General features: G+C 40.8%; 1 protein-coding gene across 9 annotated transcripts in view; it reads right to left on the reverse strand.

The window, feature by feature from the left end:
- Window positions 1-19,728, reverse strand: part of cenpe (centromere protein E) — an 83,041-nt gene that overhangs the window by 10,890 nt on the left and 52,423 nt on the right. For 6 of the 9 annotated variants that reach the window (XM_034204573.1, XM_034204574.1, XM_034204576.1 and 3 more), the window contains 12 exons: window positions 18,990-19,073; window positions 18,705-18,821; window positions 18,377-18,610; window positions 17,285-17,368; window positions 17,000-17,116; window positions 16,686-16,907; window positions 15,517-15,618; window positions 9,994-10,119; window positions 9,740-9,910; window positions 3,928-4,134; window positions 1,891-2,100; window positions 1,390-1,530 (listed from right to left, as the gene is read on the reverse strand). In XM_034204573.1, coding sequence (XP_034060464.1) covers window positions 1,390-1,530; window positions 1,891-2,100; window positions 3,928-4,134; window positions 9,740-9,910; window positions 9,994-10,119; window positions 15,517-15,618; window positions 16,686-16,907; window positions 17,000-17,116; window positions 17,285-17,368; window positions 18,377-18,610; window positions 18,705-18,821; window positions 18,990-19,073 — 1,815 coding nt within the window. The remainder of the gene's footprint in view (window positions 1-1,389; window positions 1,531-1,890; window positions 2,101-3,927; window positions 4,135-9,739; window positions 9,911-9,993; window positions 10,120-15,516; window positions 15,619-16,685; window positions 16,908-16,999; window positions 17,117-17,284; window positions 17,369-18,376; window positions 18,611-18,704; window positions 18,822-18,989; window positions 19,074-19,728) is intronic. The other 3 variants (XM_034204572.1, XM_034204570.1, XM_034204577.1) reach the window with 3 other exon arrangements.

Raw genomic sequence — 19,728 nt, forward strand, 5'->3', positions numbered from 1 at the left:
ATTGTTTAAAAGTTTGAATGACCGTAATAAACGGACCTTTGTCTTATTGAAACATTTATTTTGGACCTTTAAGATTTGTATTTGAGTACCCCTGTCATAGAGTGTCGACAATAGTTAAAAAATGGCTTAGCAGATTTGGAGTGTGTTTGGGTGTTATAAAGGATGGTGAGTCCATAACTAGAAAATGCCAATATTTGTACCTCCGGTGGGATTTTAAAACTTTAAAATGGATAATTTAGTTTGGGCAGATTGCTTATTTGAAAAAAAAAAAAAAGAGGTACACATTCGAGGTAATACGTTTCATGCTCTCTATATCCAATGGTCGCGACACTACACATGGTAGTCAAAATCAGCCCACTCGGGAGTACAAATAATGCCACTGAAAAATGTATTCAGCATCCTCATTAACCCCCAAAAACCACTCCACATAGGCTATAATACCATTAAAGCTAATTAACAAAACTTATGCTAATTGTGCAAATTGCCCAGCAAATGCACATTGGCATCTGGCAGTTTCTATGCGCTGGGACCCGTACATTACATTTCTATCATAAAACTTTGGGATACTCAATATTTCTGGGTTCACTATGCTGGCAACTACACTACATCTGGATGATACTAGGGATGCTCCGATCGCCAATTTTGGGGCTGATCGCCGGAATCAGTATCGGCCAATACCTATCGCCGATCCGATCGAGTGGGCGGGGCCTATGGGGATCTTCAATTTAAAGTGATGTTTAAAACTCAGTTAATGGGGCTCATTCACTGGCGCTTCCACAAACAACAACCAACATAATTATTACATTCAAATGAAGTACATTATTCAAGTTTACATTAACTTTGGATAATAACATGGGAGAGATGAGCGGAAGCGCTCTCTTTTCCTCTCTCTCTCCTGACAGCCTGTCAGTATCTCATGCAGCTCACTGATCCAGTAATGAGTGACCCGACAGTGAAGAATAAATATATTTATAACTAGTTTAGCTTGTTCCAGAGGTAGATAAAATAGTGTGTTAGGTCTAACTCTTAGTGTCTTAGTGTGTGTTTCGCTCAGCTCACCGGTCCGTCACAGCGGGTGGAGCTGCAGGATTTCTGCTTCACACACGTTGCATACCGCTATTTTATTGTCATTTTCGGACACTTAAAATACTGCCAGACCGGTGAAGCCATTTTGGCGAGCTTGTTTTGCCGCGCACAGAGAAAAGTGTCATGTATTTTACGTCATGTGATCGGCTCTCGCGATCGGCATTTTTAGAGAGCACCGATCGATCAAGAGTGAGTATCGGCCGATATCGATCAAGAGAGTGAGTATCGGCCGATATCGATCGGAGCATCCCTAGATGATACCATACATAAGCACGTATAAAACGGACATTAAAACAGACATACTTTGACTTTGTCTTCGGTTTGCTTTAGCTGGAGCACAAGCAGGCAGGTGATCTTGCTCATCTCCTCTGTCAGCTGAGCTTCAGCCTGAGCCTCCAGCAGCTTCAGACCTCCCAACAGACTGTCCTGCTCATCCACGATGCCCTGCAGGAGTGGGTGGGTAAGAGTATGTTAGAAAGACAAGGTATTTGCACTTTACTTGAGTATTCAAGAGAAATAGAGTGAAAATAAGGATATTGCAATTAGAAACGGAGATGGTTTCGATAAAATGTGAAAGAAAACGTTTAAGCTACAGTAATAAATATGAAATGCATTATATATATATATTTTTTTAAATTTCTCCAGCACCGATAACAAAACCGATAGCGTCAGAGCTTATCGATATCACAGTCTTTAAAAATGTAGCCCAAGGGCCGTTTCATACCGGGTTTTGATACCATCTCTAACAATCGTTGTGTTTTTTTAGGTCCTGAACAAACATTATATGTGAATGTAAAACAATACCTCCAGAGTCATCCTCCTCCTGTGTACAAGCTCAGATAAATATACCAGCTTGGTGGTCAGGATGCTGTCCAGCAGGATGAAGTTCATTGGCTTGGAGAAAACTGACTGCAGCTTCTCCTTGAAGCACTCCCTGTCACTGTTATCAGTAGACAGCTCACTGGGGTAAGAAGCGATGCAGGCCCAGAGCTTCCCCAAAATGCTGGACATTTTCTACAAAACCAAAAGAGTTATCATGAAGTTTCAGTACAGTGATGTTGGAGAAATGGAAACATATTGAGGAATAGAAAGCAACCACTATGAAACAACAGTTAAGGCGAGACACGGCAGGCAAAAACATTTTTTTCATGCACTGGTCAATTTTGAGATTTTGTGCTATTTTGATTCCATAACATGTTTTCTTTCAGGCTTTTGGAAGGAAAACGTACAAAATACACATTTAGGTGTTTATTTGCGTCTGCAGATTTCTCCTAAATTCACCAAAAGTTAGCATTCTAACGTAACATAAAGTACCGCGACCGCTGTGTGCACCATGTCAACAGAGGTATCGCTGGAAAGCTGTGTCTCTCCTGCACAATCTCATTGGATCCAAATATGTTCATTTCCTTTGTATCAGCAACCAATCGTGAAAGCACAAAGGGGTCTTAAACCAAGAAACGAAATCTCATTGGCTGGTGTCAATTTCTGACAACGTGATTCGTTCAGATGCGTCACGTGGTGTGCTAAAACACTTCCTGGTTAGCTTTCCGGTGGAAATTGAAATCTCAAAATGGCAAAAGAACGGCGAAAAAAACGTTCACAGAGAAAACGACAACAATTGTCACTTGCACGAAGCAAGGTTATACAAAAAACAAATGACCCCGAACATGAAATACCTTCACGGAGTGCGTCGATGCGCAAGCTGTCATCCAGAGAACAGGAGGGTTTAGCTAGCGCCTCACTGCAATCGGTCGTTTTCTCAAAATGAGTTTTTTCTCCTACTCAGAGTTCGAAATGTCCACTTCAGTAGCACGTAGATACACCAAACCTTCCAGTTATATTCCTATCAATATTATGAAGGCTTTTACAGAAGGGTTTGTTCATATATCATTCATAGCCTGAATTATACAACATTGTATACCTAAAAACATGGCGAAAATTGATATTTTAGGGCTATTGACAGTATTTTCTGATTTATGGAGTGATAAAAAGAGATATCCAAAATCCCTTCAGTAAAAGCCTTAGATACTAATATGACTACAAAATGAAACAAGAATTTTGAAACTGGCTTTATCCAATGTTCAGATTTGTGTTCCTGAAATGTTGTAAAATGTGCGCATATTTAATGAGATGATGGCAAATTTGCATATTTAAACATGCTATTTCATAATACTTGTAATGCAGAAACAATGGTCTTAATGCAAGTAATTAACTGGAGAGATTTCTAGCTGATATCTTTAAGTTTAAAAAAAATTACCCTATTCACCTGTAGTGTCTCACCTTAACAGATTTGAAACCGAAGTTTTGGAGACAGCTAGTGCTCATTTTCATGATTCAAAATGCACGTGACAAAAATAATTAGCAAAATGTCTTATTTGGACTGGATATATTTCTCCAGGGGTGATTTATCTTTGTTCCTATTTTTAACGTTATAGGAATTACAGGTTGGAGTTTATTCTATGAGCCTCTATTTTAGCTCTATGTTTAATTATAATAAAAACATATAATATATATTATTCTGAAATGGGCCGCTCTGCATAATAAGTACTTTTACTTCTGGTAAAGTATATTTAGATGCCAATAGTTAGTTAGATTGCAGGACTTTGACGTATAACAGAGTATTCCTACACTCTGGTATGTCTACTTTTACTAAAGTACAAGATCTGAGTACTTCTTCCGCCTCTGGTTAAGAATCAGTCTGTAACAATGACTTAATTACAGTGCAGCACACTTTAGCTTTAAATATACACTTAATATATAATGTCCCAGGTCCCCCTGTAATATAATCCTTTCCGAATAGGGCTTTATACGAGTTTATAGAAAAAGCTGAGTATCGTTTACCTGCAGGTAGAGCTGCCTCTTGTCCAGCAGCTCAGTCAGTTGGTTGTCCCATAGGGAGTGGAAATCCTTGTCCTTCACGCTGCTCTGTGCCTTTGCTCTGCACAGCAGCTCGTCCAGCGCACGCCTCTCCTCAAAAACGGCTAGATCCTTCCTCACCAGCTCCTTAAACACCTTCATGTAGCTCTGTGCTTGCAACTTTAGGTGCTCCTGGGGAGGCACAGAGCAGGAGTGTAAAGGTTATCACCCGATACAAAGAGTTAAAGGTCCCCTATTACTATTTCTCATCAATATATTATAGGTCTCAGATATGTACAAACATGTCTCTGAAGTGTTTGGCTGCAAACACCAAACAGATCATTGCAGCATCCCATAATCCCCTCTGTTTCAAAAGTGCTGATTATCTGTCTGTTACTTTAGATCAGGGGTCTCCAACCTTTCTTCATCTGAGAGCTACTTGCATCACATCGCTTACAACAGGAATAGTTTTGGTGAAAACTAAAAAGGTACCATGGGGCACAGGAATCCGTTTTGGTTTCAAGACCCTGGTTCACGGAGGATACCAAAAAAGTCCTAGAAAGACAAGGAAAACGTAACTATGTGCATTTAAAAATAAAAAAGAGAAATAGTTTTGGCGAAAACTAAAAGGTATGGGGTCAGATTATAATTTTCCAAAGGGGGGTTCGTTTAGCATGAAACACTTGAAATAACTAAAGGACAAGTTAAACAAGAAAGAGGATAGAAAGGGAGGTGATAGAAAACTATTACTGCTAAAAAAGTTAGCAATGATTGAGCGTCAGAGCTAAACATTTCAGATGTGTGTATCTCACACTGCACTGTCACTTTTATTCATGTATCTTTGCTTTTAAATGAGTGTTTTTAGATATCATTTCATAATGTTTCTTAATGCTATTAAATGTCTTTTATTTTTGTAAAGCACTTTGTATTGCCTTGTGTTGAAATGGGCTATAACCAGGGGTGCACATAACTTTTTTGCCCTGGTTCTCAAAGGAGCACCTGGAGATGTTGCTTGGTGCTCATCCTTAAAATGAAATAAACCGTAACTTTTGAGGGGGTCTTGACTTTATTTGCCAGACACACGGCACTGAACACACATGCAGAGGTGAACACAGAACACACATGCAGAGGTGAACACAAGACAACATTAGCACGACCAGTAAACCTACAAGCTGTCATCACTACCCTCCTGACTGTTCTCCTCACTGTCTTCCTCTCTGCTTTTAATTGAACTATTCATATCTTAAACTGCACTGTAACTTTTATCCATGTGTTTTTTCTTTTAATGTTTATTTTATTAGCTTTTCTTTTTAATGACTGATTTTAAATGCCCTTTTCTTAATGTCTTTCATTTTTTGTAAAGCACTTTGAATTGCCTTGAGTTGAAAAGTGCTATATAAATAAACTTGCCTTGCCTCTGTCAGACATGGTAGCTGATGATGTAGGCCTACTTCTTTCTCTCTGGTTGAGTCTGTGATTAGCTGCTTGCATCCACAAGTCAACAGCTGGTTTTGGGTCGAAAGTCTGTTGTCATCTTAGACAAGTGGATGTAATCAAATAAGTATGTGAACATAACCAATAACCTACCATAGCCAATAACAAATTAATGTAACTTATTTTATTTGTGTTGTTCATATCTTATTTTACCTTAACATTTATTTATGCATTTTTTTTTTTATCTCTCCAGTTTTAAAGGATATTTTTGGTTACTGTATATAGTATACATTGGAATGATTTAAAACCTGTTTATCCCAATAATTATAAAGGAGTGCCTTGGAAATATGTGTTTACATCAATTGTGATCAAACTGTTTGAGACCCACTGAGATAACTTAGACTAAAGTGAACTATCTAAACACTCAAGAGTCCTTTACCTCACTGAGCTGTAGTTATCAGCCTCAGTCTGACTGGAGAGGACTCTCCCTCCACATTATTGTAGAAACATCTTCTTCTTACATCCGTTAGAGCAGCTAGCACCAGATTCTAATAACAGCGCCGGTACCGGGCGGTGCGCCCTTCTCTCTCTCCCACGCTCACTCGCACTTTGGCTGTGAGCTGCGGGTGCCAGATAAGCCAACATCCCCCATTTTCATCACTTACAGCGCCCATCGTACAGGGCAAATGAAACGTGTAACCGGGATGAAAAGGGTGTTACATTTACTTAATTATGAATATTGTTACATCAAGGCCGAAAATTAGGATGAGCCCCAACGGTCAAAAATGTTTTTTTCCCTCCCAGAACTGCCAGCGCAGCGCCTCCCCAGATCTGGTGCCCTAGGCGAACATCTATAACGCCAGTGCTACATGCCGACCCTGAGTTCATATGCAACTCGCAAATATCTTTTTCTCTCTCTCAATGTTGGTACGCAAATGCGCCTTTTTTCAAATGACCCGGTGCTCTTTTTTTGGCAGAGGTGCGCATGCGCACCAGTTATGTGCAGCCCTGGCTATATAAATAAACTTGCCTTGCCTTACATGTATTCACATAGCACTCGTCAGTAGAATGAAAGGGATAGTGGAAATGGAACCTCAAATAGTTTCGTTTTAACTTATATACAAGCATAATTACGTACCAAAACAATCACACCTGATTAAAAAAATATAATAATTGCCTTACGCATGTTAGAAGCACTTTATTGCAGCTTCCCCGAAGTTTTTTAGAAACGAAATGTTCGACTCAGCCAAACCGGAAGTGACGAAAACTTAGGAAGACGATACGATAACAAACCATGGCGTCTATGCAGAGTGAACGTGGAAGGGCAAATATACCAGACAAAGAAGAAGGATTGTACGAGGTATCCAGTGATGATAGCGAGTCAGAAACATCCTCTCGGCTTTCCTACGAAAATGTCGTTTTAGGAACTGAATCTGAATCCGGTTCAGTAAGCGACGATGGTGACAATATTGAGCCAGACGATGGACCATTACTTCCTTATTTGTTCGAGCCCGAACCCGAGGTGATGGTTCACGGCATGGGCAATGGCGAGGATGACCAGGACCAGGCGCCAGATGATGCACCCCTACGCACAAATAATCTTGACTGGTAGGTCCCTAAGCATAGCTCACGCATCTTAAGATCACCTGTAGCCTTTACAAATATTAATCATTGTTAACCAGTTAAGCCCGAAGGTCCCCCCAGTGGACCCCTCCCACAGTTTTTTTTCTCTCACATGTCTCAGGGCTTCTTAACATTTACATTAACATTAATGTTTCATACCCTTTTAAAGGTAAGAAACTCCGCTAACTGACAATAAGAACAATTGTTAGCTAGAAAAAACACAAGAGTAATACCAAGCCTTTGAATTAGCATTGAGCAAAACAATGCTAACTAATGCTAACGCTTTTTTACACACAACACACGGTAGAAATGCCCTTATTACTATCTTAACTGCACAAACAAGATATACGATTTAAAGCTGAGACTCCACAGATTCCACACATGTAATGTCATCACTGTAAGACCTCGAATTCCTGGAGCTATCAGCCAGAAAAGAGAAAGTAAACAACATCCGGTTCCAAAAATATTACAATAATTACGTCTTACCTTTTTTGATTTGTGATCAAAAGTTGTGTTCAACGGAATAAAAACGCATCTCAAGGTTAATCCAATGTCGTTGTGTCACGTAGAATTTTTTACTGATAATCAATCATCATATTTATGGCAATATACTCGGTACCATAATAAAGGTCGGCTATTCACATGCAAATGCTATTGAATGTCCGCCATTGTTTGTGCCCGTCTTCCTATGCTCTCGTCATCAACCGAAGATTCCCGACGATTCCCGAAGTATTTCGTTTCATTGAGAGGGCGCAGTAAAATTGAAAATAAAATGAAATTAGGCGCATGAAATTAAAAAAAATTGTTTATTATGCTTATTTTTAATAAAAATACATAAGTTAAACCCAAAATTCGCGGATTTCCACTATCCCTTTAAGCTACTTTTGAAAACGTGTGAAATTACAATACCCAAAACTTATCAAAAAATCTTAACTTCACATCAAGGTCCAAGAAAAAGACAATTTCTCCCATATTATTATGGCCCACATATTTAAGTACATCACTGAAGATTCACATAAATGTCCAAGAGAAAGACAATTTGTTCACTTCTTATTATGGCCCACATAGTAAATACATCACCTTGATCACCACCTGACAAGCATCTTATGCACTTATGGTCAAATAAGTGCATTCACTCTTTTTTATAGTTAGTGAGATGAATGGCACTGCATGGAGTCCACCATAGAGGTGTATGCTGGACCCACTTAGGTTCACTCTAATGGCGCATTTCCACTGCATCGGGTAGCCCCGTTTAAGCGTCCTTAACCGTCCTCAAGCGGCCAGGCCAGTTTTTGGTGGCCTTTCCATATAGCCTAGTACCGGCTAGCGGGTACTTTTTCCGGCGCCATAAAATCGTGGTTCCATCAGGCCAGGGCCTGGGCTGAACTAGTGACGTCAACACTCTCGACTGCTGATTGGTCAGAGAGAATCGTCACAAGATCGCGCGCGAGTTCATCCCAAGCGTCGCATATATATTTCGAAGCAAGCTTGCAGCATTTTTATAAACAGCATTTTGTAAACGGATGAGCTACAAAAATGGCTACGTCTAATAAGAAAAGCACACCGTGGTCGACCGAGGAGGTGACGACGTTTCTACATCTCATTGGGGATGATCAAATCCAGCGAGAGCTCGACGGAACAACTCGAAATGTGAACAAAAACAAAGCCGATCGCCCCGCCTACACTGCGTTGCTACCCCAGGTCCTAAACTGTAATGGAAATGCGCCACGGCCTCGGACGGCCAGCGAGGCAGCCCGAGGCCTGAGCGAGGACGCTTAAACGGGGCTACCCCGTTGCAGTGGAAATGCGCCATAATAGTCATTTAAATGTTCATCAGTCAGTCTTGTTCTGTATTTAGATTTCATTACATTCATGTCAGAAAAAGCTGCTTCACAAAGTAGAGCCAAATAAAGCAGACATTTTCAGTGCTGCTTGGTGAATGTTCTTATAGTTTTGTCCGGTGCCTTGCTCGAGACACAGCAGGTGAACTGGGACCTCTTCAAGCAGCAGTCCGCACTCCAATGGTGCTCTAGGAGGAGATTCAGGTGATAAGGTGGGGGGGGGGGGGGTTACCTTGGTTGGTGATTGGCTAATGGTTACACAAGTCAAAGAAACATTATGTACTGCCAGACTCTCACCATACTACTTCCCTGATGGCTCCCACAAGATTGCTGACATCCTCATGGATTCATCTTATTATTATTATTCACACATGCATTTCCAAACATTTGGTCTACCTATGTTGCAAATGTATTATCTCTTCGATTTACACACGGCATCTATTGCACGTCTGTCCGTCCTGGGAGAGGGATCCCTCCTCTGTTGCTCTCCCTGAGGTTTCTCCCATTTTTCCCTTTAAACTGTGGGTTTTCTCCGGAAGTTTTTCCTTGTACGATGTGAGGGTCTAAGGACAGAGGGTGTCGTATTGCCATACTGATATTCTGTACAAACTGTGAAGACCACTGAGACAAATGTAACATTTGTGATATTGGGCTATATAAATAAACATTGACATTGATTGATTGACATCATAAAGTGGCCAACATCTGATCAGCTCATTTTCAGACAGGTTTTTATATAAATGGATCAGGACAAAAAGTGAGCGAATCTTTCAGAATCTCTTTCTACAGAGGGGACACATGTTTATGTATAAAAGACATGAAAAAGTGGATTTAGCATAATAGGTGACCTTTAAACCTTTATGAAATTATTAAACGGAGTATGATATTGATATATTTACCATAGTGTTGCTCAGACACTGAGCTGTCTGCTGCTGCAGAAGACACACACAGCTGTAAGTCTTCATGGCTGCTTTGGTCAGAGAAAGCCGGGAACACCCAACCGTGACTGGGCCTGTGGCGTTATACTTGGAACAGGCATCGATAAAGTGCTGGAATTTTCCAAAGGACTCCTGCAATGATACGAGTTCAGTGGTGTCAGAGTTATTCAACCTTTGTGTTGCTGCCGATTACTAGAATCTGATCTGTGAAGTACCTGCAGCTGTTCAGTAGACTCCTGTAGCTGTAAGGTCATCGTCTCCTTCACTCTACTGCTGCTCTGATCCAGACTGCTCAGCTGCTCTCTGGGCACAGACATGGTTGTGATTGCATCACTGAGCAACTGAAAGGAGAAGATAAAACCAGAATTACTTCATCCAGCAAACAGTCAAGTTGAAGGTTACATACACATATATATTTGTATTCCTCAGGATTGTGGGAAATGTATTTTGATCTCTCCGTCTGTACACACAAATTGAAAGATTGACAATAAAGTTGACTTTTGATTCACAAGAAAGATACAGATTGAAAACCCAGCAATGTGATGCTTCAGCCCTCAGCTGTTGACAGTGTGAAAGCATCAAATATCGACCTTATGCTACGTTCACACCGGACGCGATGCGAATATTCGCTTCGCTCTAAACGCTCCTATCGCATCGCTCTAGTCGCTCGAGTTTCACCGCGGCTGCCAGCTGTGTTTACTCGCATCATTCAAACAAGACGCGCTGGCTCGGGAGCTACAACTACAACAAAATGAACATATTTTACCGTGATTAAATTGTAATACACGTTTCTAAATGATGCCGATGTAACAACATACTGATGCCGAAAAACCTTTTAAAATGCTTGTTTTCTGAATGGAGATTGGGTCGACCAGGCTAAGCTAACGTTGTATAGGCTCACTCCACACTCATAACGGCCTACAGACATAAATAAGCCAGCGACTGTATTCGCCATGACACAGACAGTCTGTGGTTTGTTCTTGTTTAACTTGTGTCCAGTTTCTGAACAGATATGAGGAGCTGTGATCTCTGTGTGCTAACTGCTAACAGCTAATGGCTGATGTTTTCTGGTTTAACGTCAGTAACGGCAGGCTGAGATCCTCACCGCTGATTGCCTACCGCGAGAACGCGTCACGTGAATTTGATGCTCGAGTTGAAAAAATTGAACTCTTGCGTTTGACGCGGCCCCCTTCAATCGCCTCAATCGCGTCCACCGCTTCATGTGCGCCGTCGGAGCGAATTCGTGTCTGATCGTGTCTCTGCATTGAATTTACATGTAATCGCGCCGCCCCCAAACGTCGCATCGCGTCCGGTGTGAACGTAGCATTAGACTTATCCAACTCAAACTATGTCAATATTATACATGATATCTCTGCAGAAACTCAACTGAGTTCTTCTAAGCAACAAGAGAAATACAAAATAAGCCCTTTCACACCGGAGTACTTTTCCCAGTATAGTTCCGATATAGTTCTGAAGATGTGCGTTCACACCTATGGTTCACACCAAAAAAATCCGGAACTAGAACTTAGTTCATGAGAACCTTTCCACCCCCTGCTAGAAAGCAGGTACTTTCATGGGAGAAAAAGGTTACTATTTCTGATTGGCTGGGCGGATTGCAAACCACGCCCCCGTAAAACTCCCAAAAAGTTTTGTGAAGCCGCCATTTTATTTTCCTCGCATTAGCATTATTAGCATTAGCCCAGCGCACAAACGCAGAGAGACTAACTTATGGCAACACAAAAGAAAGCATGGGAGCGGTGGAGATGAGGAGGTGTCGGAGTTTCTGGCAATTTACTCGGAAGGCTTCAGTAGAAGCTGCTGGGAGTCCCAGCAGCTTCTACTGAAGGCAGTCCCCAACTCCGGGGACTTCCGGCCGGGGACTTCGGGTGGCAGTATACGCCGTGAAGTTGTTTGCGGCCTGCCAGTAAACCCAAAGCAGAAGAAGAAGAAGTGACGTCAGCGGCTTCATTTGTCTCATCCTCCCTCAGGAACTTATTCCGGTGTGAACGCGATCTGCTTTTTAGTTCATCAGAACTAAAGAGTTCTGATGAACTAAGTTCTGATGAACTAAGTACGGCAAAGTACTTGGTGTGAAAGCGCCTTATGTGTGTTCTTAAATGTGCCAGTACAGCACATCTCTTCTCAAATTGAAAACGATGCTTCATAGTAGATGAAAGGACTGTCTAACTCTTTGTACTTGACCCTTGTAGGAGCCAAAACACTTATGATATTATCATTTGTTTACACCACAATTAGTCACTTCCGGCTATTATTGGTTTAAGGGTTTGTGTGGAAAGAGAAAAAGGGTGATTTAGTTCAGATCCTTTTTATTGACCGTATGGTTCTACTTTATTTATTTTCTCTATTGAACATCTTGAAACTTAACCTCAGTACGGACTGGTTATTGGGAATGAGTCACAACGATGATCCAAGTTTAGCCTCTGAAGCGACATCATCTATAGGAAGTTTTTTTGCTACAACCCTATATACTTCAGATATTTAAAAAAGGTCCCCTATTATATTCTTCTTCAAAAATATATAATAGGTCTCAGATATACATACTCCAATGAACCACTTTGTGAACTACTGCGTGAACAAATAGTCCAACACTTTAAGAACAATGTTTCTCAACATACAATTGCAAGGAATTTAGGGATGTCATCATCTACAGTCCATAATGTCATCAAAAGATTCAGAGAATCCAAGAATAGTAAATAATTCCACCTACAAAGCTTCAACAAATAGTGTCCTCAGTTCCCAAATGCTTATTGAGTGTTGTTAAAATTAAAGATGATGAATCATAATGGTAAACATGGCTGTGTCCCCGCTTTTTTGCTACGTGTTACAGGCATCAAATTCAAAACGAGTGAATATTTACCAAAAAACATACAGTTTATCAGTTTGAACATTACATATATTGTCTTTGACGTGTATTCAATTGAATATACTGTAGGTTGAAAAGGATTTGCAAATCATTAGCCTCATCCCAATACCCCTCCTCCACTCCTCACTCACGTCCCTTGCATCTTAGCTCCCGCTTCCGTAAAATGCGAGCGAGAGACACGAGGTGACGTGAGGACAGAGGAGTCCTCAGGTATTAATTGGGATGTCTTCGTTCACTCAAACGTCACTCTTAAAAGGGATAGTGGAAATCCGCGAATTTTGGGTTTAACTTATGTATTTTTATTAAAAATAAGCATAATAAACAATTTTTTTTAATTTCATGCGCCTAGTTTCATTTTATTTTCAATTTTACTGCGCCCTCTCAATGAAACGAAATACTTCGGGAATCGTCGGGAATCTTCGGGTGATGACGAGATCATAGGAAGACGGGCACAAACAATGGCGACATTCAATAACATTTGCATGTGAATAGCCGACCTTTATTATGGTACCGAGTATATTGCCATTATAATTATTGTAATATTTTTGGAACCGGATGTTGTTTACTTTCTCTTTTCTGGCTGATAGCTCCAGGAATTCGAGGTCTTACAGTGATGACATTACATCTGTGGAGTCTCAGCTTTAAATCGTATATCTTGTTTGTGCAGTTAAGATAGTAATAAGGGCATTTCTACCGTGTGTTGTGTGTAAAAAAGCGTTAGCATTAGTTAGCATTGTTTCGCTCAATGCTAATTCAAAGGCTTGGTATTACTCTTGTGTTTTTTGTAGCTAACAATTGTTCTTATTGTCAGTTAGCGGAGTTTCTTACCTTTAAAAGGGTATGAAACATTAATAGTTTCATAAATGTTAAGAAGCCCTGAGACATGTGAGAGAAAAAAAAACTGTGGGAGGGGTCCACTGGGGGGACCTTCGGGCTTAACTGGTTAACAATGATTAATATTTGTAAAGGCTACAGGTGATCTTAAGATGCGTGAGCTATGCTTAGGGACCTACCAGTCAAGATTATTTGTGCGTAGGGGTGCATCATCTGGCGCCTGGTCCTGGTCATCCTCGCCATTGCCCATGCCGTGAACCATCACCTCGGGCTCGGGATCGAACAAATAAGGACGTAATGGTCCATCGTCTGGCTCAATATTGTCACCATCGTCGCTTACTGAACCGGATTCAGATTCAGTTCCTAAAACGACATTTTCGTAGGAAAGCCGAGAGGATGTTTCTGACTCGCTATCATCACTGGATACCTCGTACAATCCTTCTTTGTCTGGTATATTTGCCCTTCCACGTTCATTCTGCATAGACGCCATGGTTTGTTATCGTATCGTCTTCCTGAGTTTTCGTCACTTCCGGTTTGGCTGAGTCGAACATTTAGTATCTAAAAAACTTCGGGGAAGCTGCAATAAAGTGCTTCTAACATGCGTAAGGCAATTATTATATTTTTTTAATCAGGTGTGATTGTTTTGGTACGTAATTATGCTTGTATATAAGTTAAAACGAAACTATTTGAGGTTCCATTTCCACTATCCCTTTAAACGACGTCCGTTAATGATGACATGTGCACAGCTGTATCCCCTCTCATCGGGCTTAACTGAATAACCCTTTAGAACCGGCCCATTTCTGGTTAAATATTTATTTAAATGAATGAATCTTTCTCTTGTTAGTCAAGGAATTCAATGTGTGATGGTTGGTCCTGCTTTTGTGTTCCGTTTTGGTGTAGAATGTAGCCTACATTTAAATAAAAATATAATTATAGTAATGTGAAAGCCTTTTAGAAATGAATTGCACATAATAATTCCCACGGAGCTGTGAGCACTTATACATTTATGTGACGCTTTTCCACTCATCTTCCAGTTGTCGGTTTTCCTCTGTTGAAATGGACCAGCTGTGAAGGTGGGGGCGGGGCTTTTATATGCGAGTAGTGAAAACACTTCCGGTAGTCTGCTCTCGTGTATCCTCCCTTTCGTCTCCTCCCTCACCCCTCCTCGACTCCTCCGTGTGCATTTCAGCTATTGGGACGTCCTTCAAAATGGCGTGTCTTGATCGATTTCCGGGTCAAGTCCCGGAGGAGGGGAAGAGAGGAGTCGAGGAGGGGTATTGGGATGAGGCTATTGTATTCAGTTTTTCACAACGTCCCAACTTCATTGGAATTGGGGTTTGTATACTAAACAGTGTTTGGCTCGAAATACCAAACCGGTCATGCATTGTAGCATGCCATACAACCGTCTGTTAAAAAGAACACAATGGTGCTCTAGGAGGAGATTCAGGTGATACCTTGGTTGCTTATTGGCTAATGGTTGCACAACCCAAAAAACATTTGTGACATCACAAAGTGGCCGAAATCTGATCAGCTCATTTCCAGATTTTCAGAAACTACATTTATTATAAACAAGTAGGAGTGTTAACAAACCTGCTGCGAGGTTTACAAATGATCATTTTATTTTATGTCTATTATTTGGGGGATTTCTTTTTGTACTATTTTCTCTCATGTTTTCTTTCATATGTTGGCTCTGTAAATATAACTAAACGGAAATGAAAAAAACTGTTGACTAAAATGTGAATATGTCTGTATAATCAGTTTGAAACTGAAATGAAAACTAAGTTTAAAAAAAAATAAAAAGGTAATTCCCACTATTATTGCAAATTATATCGCAACTGCAATATTAGTCAACAATAATTCCAATTAGTTGTTATTTCCAAATCGTGCAGCCCTATTCTAAACCTGTTTATTTACAGTGACATTAACCTTCCCATAATTCTTGGCAAGAGAGTGAATATGCCTGGTTTCCAAAATGGGGAATATTCTGTTACAACTATGGGAGTTAATGAATGACACCTACCCTTTGTTGCAGCTGGGTCTCTTGTTCTCTTCTCTCAGCCTGCTCTCTCAGCTGAGAGTTCAGCTGTTCCTGCTCGCTCAGCATTTTCTTGGTGGCTGAGACCTGGAATTGGTAGGGAACATAATTTAGCAGATGAAAAAAGTGGGCGGTTTATAGGCATTATTAAGCAATCCTTTAAACTTGTGCCAATGTACCAACTCCACCCAGTCCTCCAGCTCTGAGCTGCTGCATTTATGGTCTGTGGTTAACTTAAGTTTTATAGATTTGTTCTCCGACAAAAAACAAATAACATGAGATAAAATACAATAAAAATACCATAAAATGTAGGACTCAAGAAGATAAACATAGGGTAATCTGAAACTAGTTCTAAACACAGGCTTTATTAAACAGGAATGTCTTAAAATGTTGGACACCGCCTGCCTCCCTGATAAAAACAGGAAGTTGGTCCCAGAGAAAGGGAGCCTTGCAGCTGAACGCTCCGACTCCTGATCTGGTTTTGCGGACTAAGGGCAGCACTAACAGACCTGCACTCTGAGTTATATTGTCTCAACGGTATTCACTTGAGTATTTAGCTGCATGAGTAGCCATTTTACTACTTTAGGTTCCCTTGTTTTTTAAGGTCTTTGGTTACCATAAGTTTGATGGATTTTCACAATTAGTTCTACGATATAAAACACATCAGTAAACACTCCACTGATGAATGTCCAAAAAAAACGTGTCATAAAAACTGCGGTTGCTAACAAGTGTCTAAATCAGTGGTCAGCAACCGGTCGATCGCGAGCGTGGTACGGGTAGATCGCTCACCAGCAGGTTAGTCAGGTTAGCAGGTGCCACTTGATTGACATATCTTTGAGACAATCCCTGTCACCAACCTTTTTAAGCCCAAGATCCGAGGTTGGGGATCTTGGGCTTAAAAAGGTTGGTGATCACTGGTCTACATGAAACTACTACGTAAGCGTCAGCACACATTAGCCGTCTTTAGCTTAGCGGCGTTGTGGTGAAGAAATGCAACAGTATTGTAGTTTATAGCCCAACGTTAGCTTTTTACTTCGGGAGAGTACAAAATAATCCGGGGGCCCAGCAGGAATGTTCCCCAAGAAACTGGGCCTGATTATAGTGGGACTGGTCAGTATATACAATAATCTCAAACTATAGTACTCAGTGTTTACCATCACCATCCTGTCCTCCAGCTGGTCTCCGAGCTGCTGCTTCTCCTGCCTCAGCCCCTCCAGGGTCTCCTGCAGCTGGTGTCTGTCCTCACTGAGAGACGTCACTCTGCTCTGCAGCTTCTCCATCTCCTCTGTGGAGCTCTGACCGCTGTTCTCCTTCTCAGAGAGCAGAGCGTCTCTCTCTGCTTCAATGCTCTCCAGTTTCTCAGTTAGAGTCTTCTTCTGTGAGGAAGGGAGCAGATCATTTTACTCTGAAAACCAGTTTTATAAAAGTATATTCTTGCTTTTCATAACAAAGTGATTACTGCACCAACCTGTTGATCTAAAGAGCTCTCCTTCTGCTGACACAGTTTGTCCAGCTCAGAATTCATCTGCTGCTGCTCACACAGCTTCTCTTGGACGGTCTTCAGAAGCTCTTGTGTTGTGGAAGCCTTTGAAAAAATGTGTATCTTTAGAAACTTAAATATGCATCCGTTATCAGGAGCAGAAAAATGACAAACTTTGCAATGTTTTATAACTCAATCGACCAGTAAATGCACAAATAAATCATCCAAACTTAACAACCAACTTGGACTCTCCTATAAAGCGGAGTTTCTCACCATAGTCATGTTCTGCTGTAGATCATCTTCCAGCTTCCTCTTCTGCTCAATGACAACTTGTAGAGACATATTGAGAGTTGCCATCTGTCGAAGCATATATGTTTTGATAAATCATCCTCCAAATACTTGCTAAACAATTCCAAACCCAAAAGACATTTTGAACAGCACAGAGAAGAAAAGGTTGTTCTTAGGGTTGAACAATTCCGGGAATTTTCTAAATTGAAAGTTGGCTCTTCATAGGGAACTTAAATATAGTTGGGGAAAGTATATTTTAGCATAATCTTGACTAAAACAAACAGATGCCATTCAAGCACACTTGAATATCCATGCCATTCCTCAATCACATCTACATAGCACACTGCTTACTGCATTGCTATTGAGACCACACCCACTACAGGCACTGTGCATTGCTCCATCACATGCACAGGTGATTTCTAGAAGACAGGACCATACTTTTGAGCCCAAAGCACAAGACAAATGAAGCCACACATCTGAGCCTGTGGACTACACGAAGTGAAGTACGTTTTGATGATATTACGGGGTAATATATTTATTTAATTGCAAATATCACGTATTCATAGTACAGTGTTTCTCAAACTTTTTCATACCAAGGACCACTTAACCAATAAAAAAAAACACTCGTGGACCACTTAACTCCCCAAATATCCCAAAACACATTGTTTTTCTAGAACAGATTACAAATCGCCTGAAAATGGTACAAACAAGTGGCAACATGTGTGACGAAGGTGTTGCGCTGGGCTATATCATGCAATCGAAAGTGAAACTTAAGCTCGCTCGCGGAGATATCCCGCGAGAGTGTGGAGAACTTAAATAAATACATTTATTTCAAATATGGAATATTTTCAAAATTCCCCAGCTTAACTTCCCATGGAAATGTACCGGAAACTTTCTGAAAATGTACCGGAAATGTTCCCACCCTTTGCAACCCTAGTTCTTCTCAGTTATCTTTTATTTTATGGGGTCATAAAACTGTGTGAACGCCATGCTGGGTGACAGCATACCCAGCTACTAATATATCTGATGAAAACAGACATGGGGGATGGAAACAGGGCAGAGCAACTGGTCACAAACCTCAGTGTTTACCATCACCATCCTGTCCTCCAGCTGGTCTCTGAGCTGCTGCTTCTCCTGCCTCAGCCCCTCCAGGGTCTCCTGCAGCTGGTGTCTGTCCTCACTGAGAGACGTCACTCTGCTCTGCAGCTTCTCCATCTCCTCTGTGGAGCTCTGACCGCTGTTCTCCTTCTCAGAGAGCAGAGCGTCTCTCTCTGCTTCAATGCTCTCCAGTTTCTCAGTTAGAGTCTTCTTCTGTGAGGAAGGGAGCAGATCATTTTACTCTGAAAACCAGTTTTATAAAAGTATATTCTTGCTTTTCATAACAAAGTGATTACTGGACACCAACCTGTTGATCTAAAGAGCTCTCCTTCTGCTGACACAGTTTGTCCAGCTCAGAATTCATCTGCTGCTGCTCACACAGCTTCTCTTGGACGGTCTTCAGAAGCTCTTGTGTTGTGGAAGCCTTTGAAAAAATGTGTATCTTTAGAAACTTAAATATGCATCCGTTATCAGGAGCAGAAAAATGACAAACTTTGCAATGTTTTATAACTCAATCGACCAGTAAATGCACAAATAAATCATCCAAACTTAACAACCAACTTGGACTCTCCTATAAAGCGGAGTTTCTCACCATAGTCATGTTCTGCTGTAGATCATCTTCCAGCTTCCTCTTCTGCTCAATGACAACTTGTAGAGACATATTGAGAGTTGCCATCTGTCGAAGCATATATGTTTTGATAAATCATCCTCCAAATACTTGCTAAACAATTCCAAACCCAAAAGACATTTTGAACAGCACAGAGAAGAAAAGGTTCTTCTTAGGGTTGAACAATTCCGGGAATTTTCTAAATTGAAAGTTGGCTCTTCATAGGGAACTTAAATATAGTTGGGGAAAGTATATTTTAGCATAATCTTGACTAAAACAAACAGATGCCATTCAAGCACACTTGAATATCCATGCCATTCCTCAATCACATCTACATAGCACACTGCTTACTGCATTGCTATTGAGACCACACCCACTACAGGCACTGTGCATTCCTCCATCACATGCACAGGTGATTTCTAGAAGACAGGACCATACTTTTGAGCCCAAAGTACAAGACAAATGAAGCCACACATCTGAGCCTGTGGACTACACGAAGTGAAGTACGTTTTGATGATATTACGGGGTAATATATTTATTTAATTGCAAATATCACGTATTCATAGTACAGTGTTTCTCAAACTTTTTCATACCAAGGACCACTTAACCAATAAAAAAAACACTCGTGGACCACTTAACTCCCCAAATATCCCAAAACACATTGTTTTTCTAGAACAGATTACAAATCGCCTGAAAATGGTACAAACAAGTGGCAACATGTGTG

This window comes from Gymnodraco acuticeps, unplaced genomic scaffold, assembly GCF_902827175.1.
Source record: "Gymnodraco acuticeps unplaced genomic scaffold, fGymAcu1.1, whole genome shotgun sequence".
In the NCBI taxonomy this organism is placed as follows: domain Eukaryota; kingdom Metazoa; phylum Chordata; class Actinopteri; order Perciformes; family Bathydraconidae; genus Gymnodraco; species Gymnodraco acuticeps.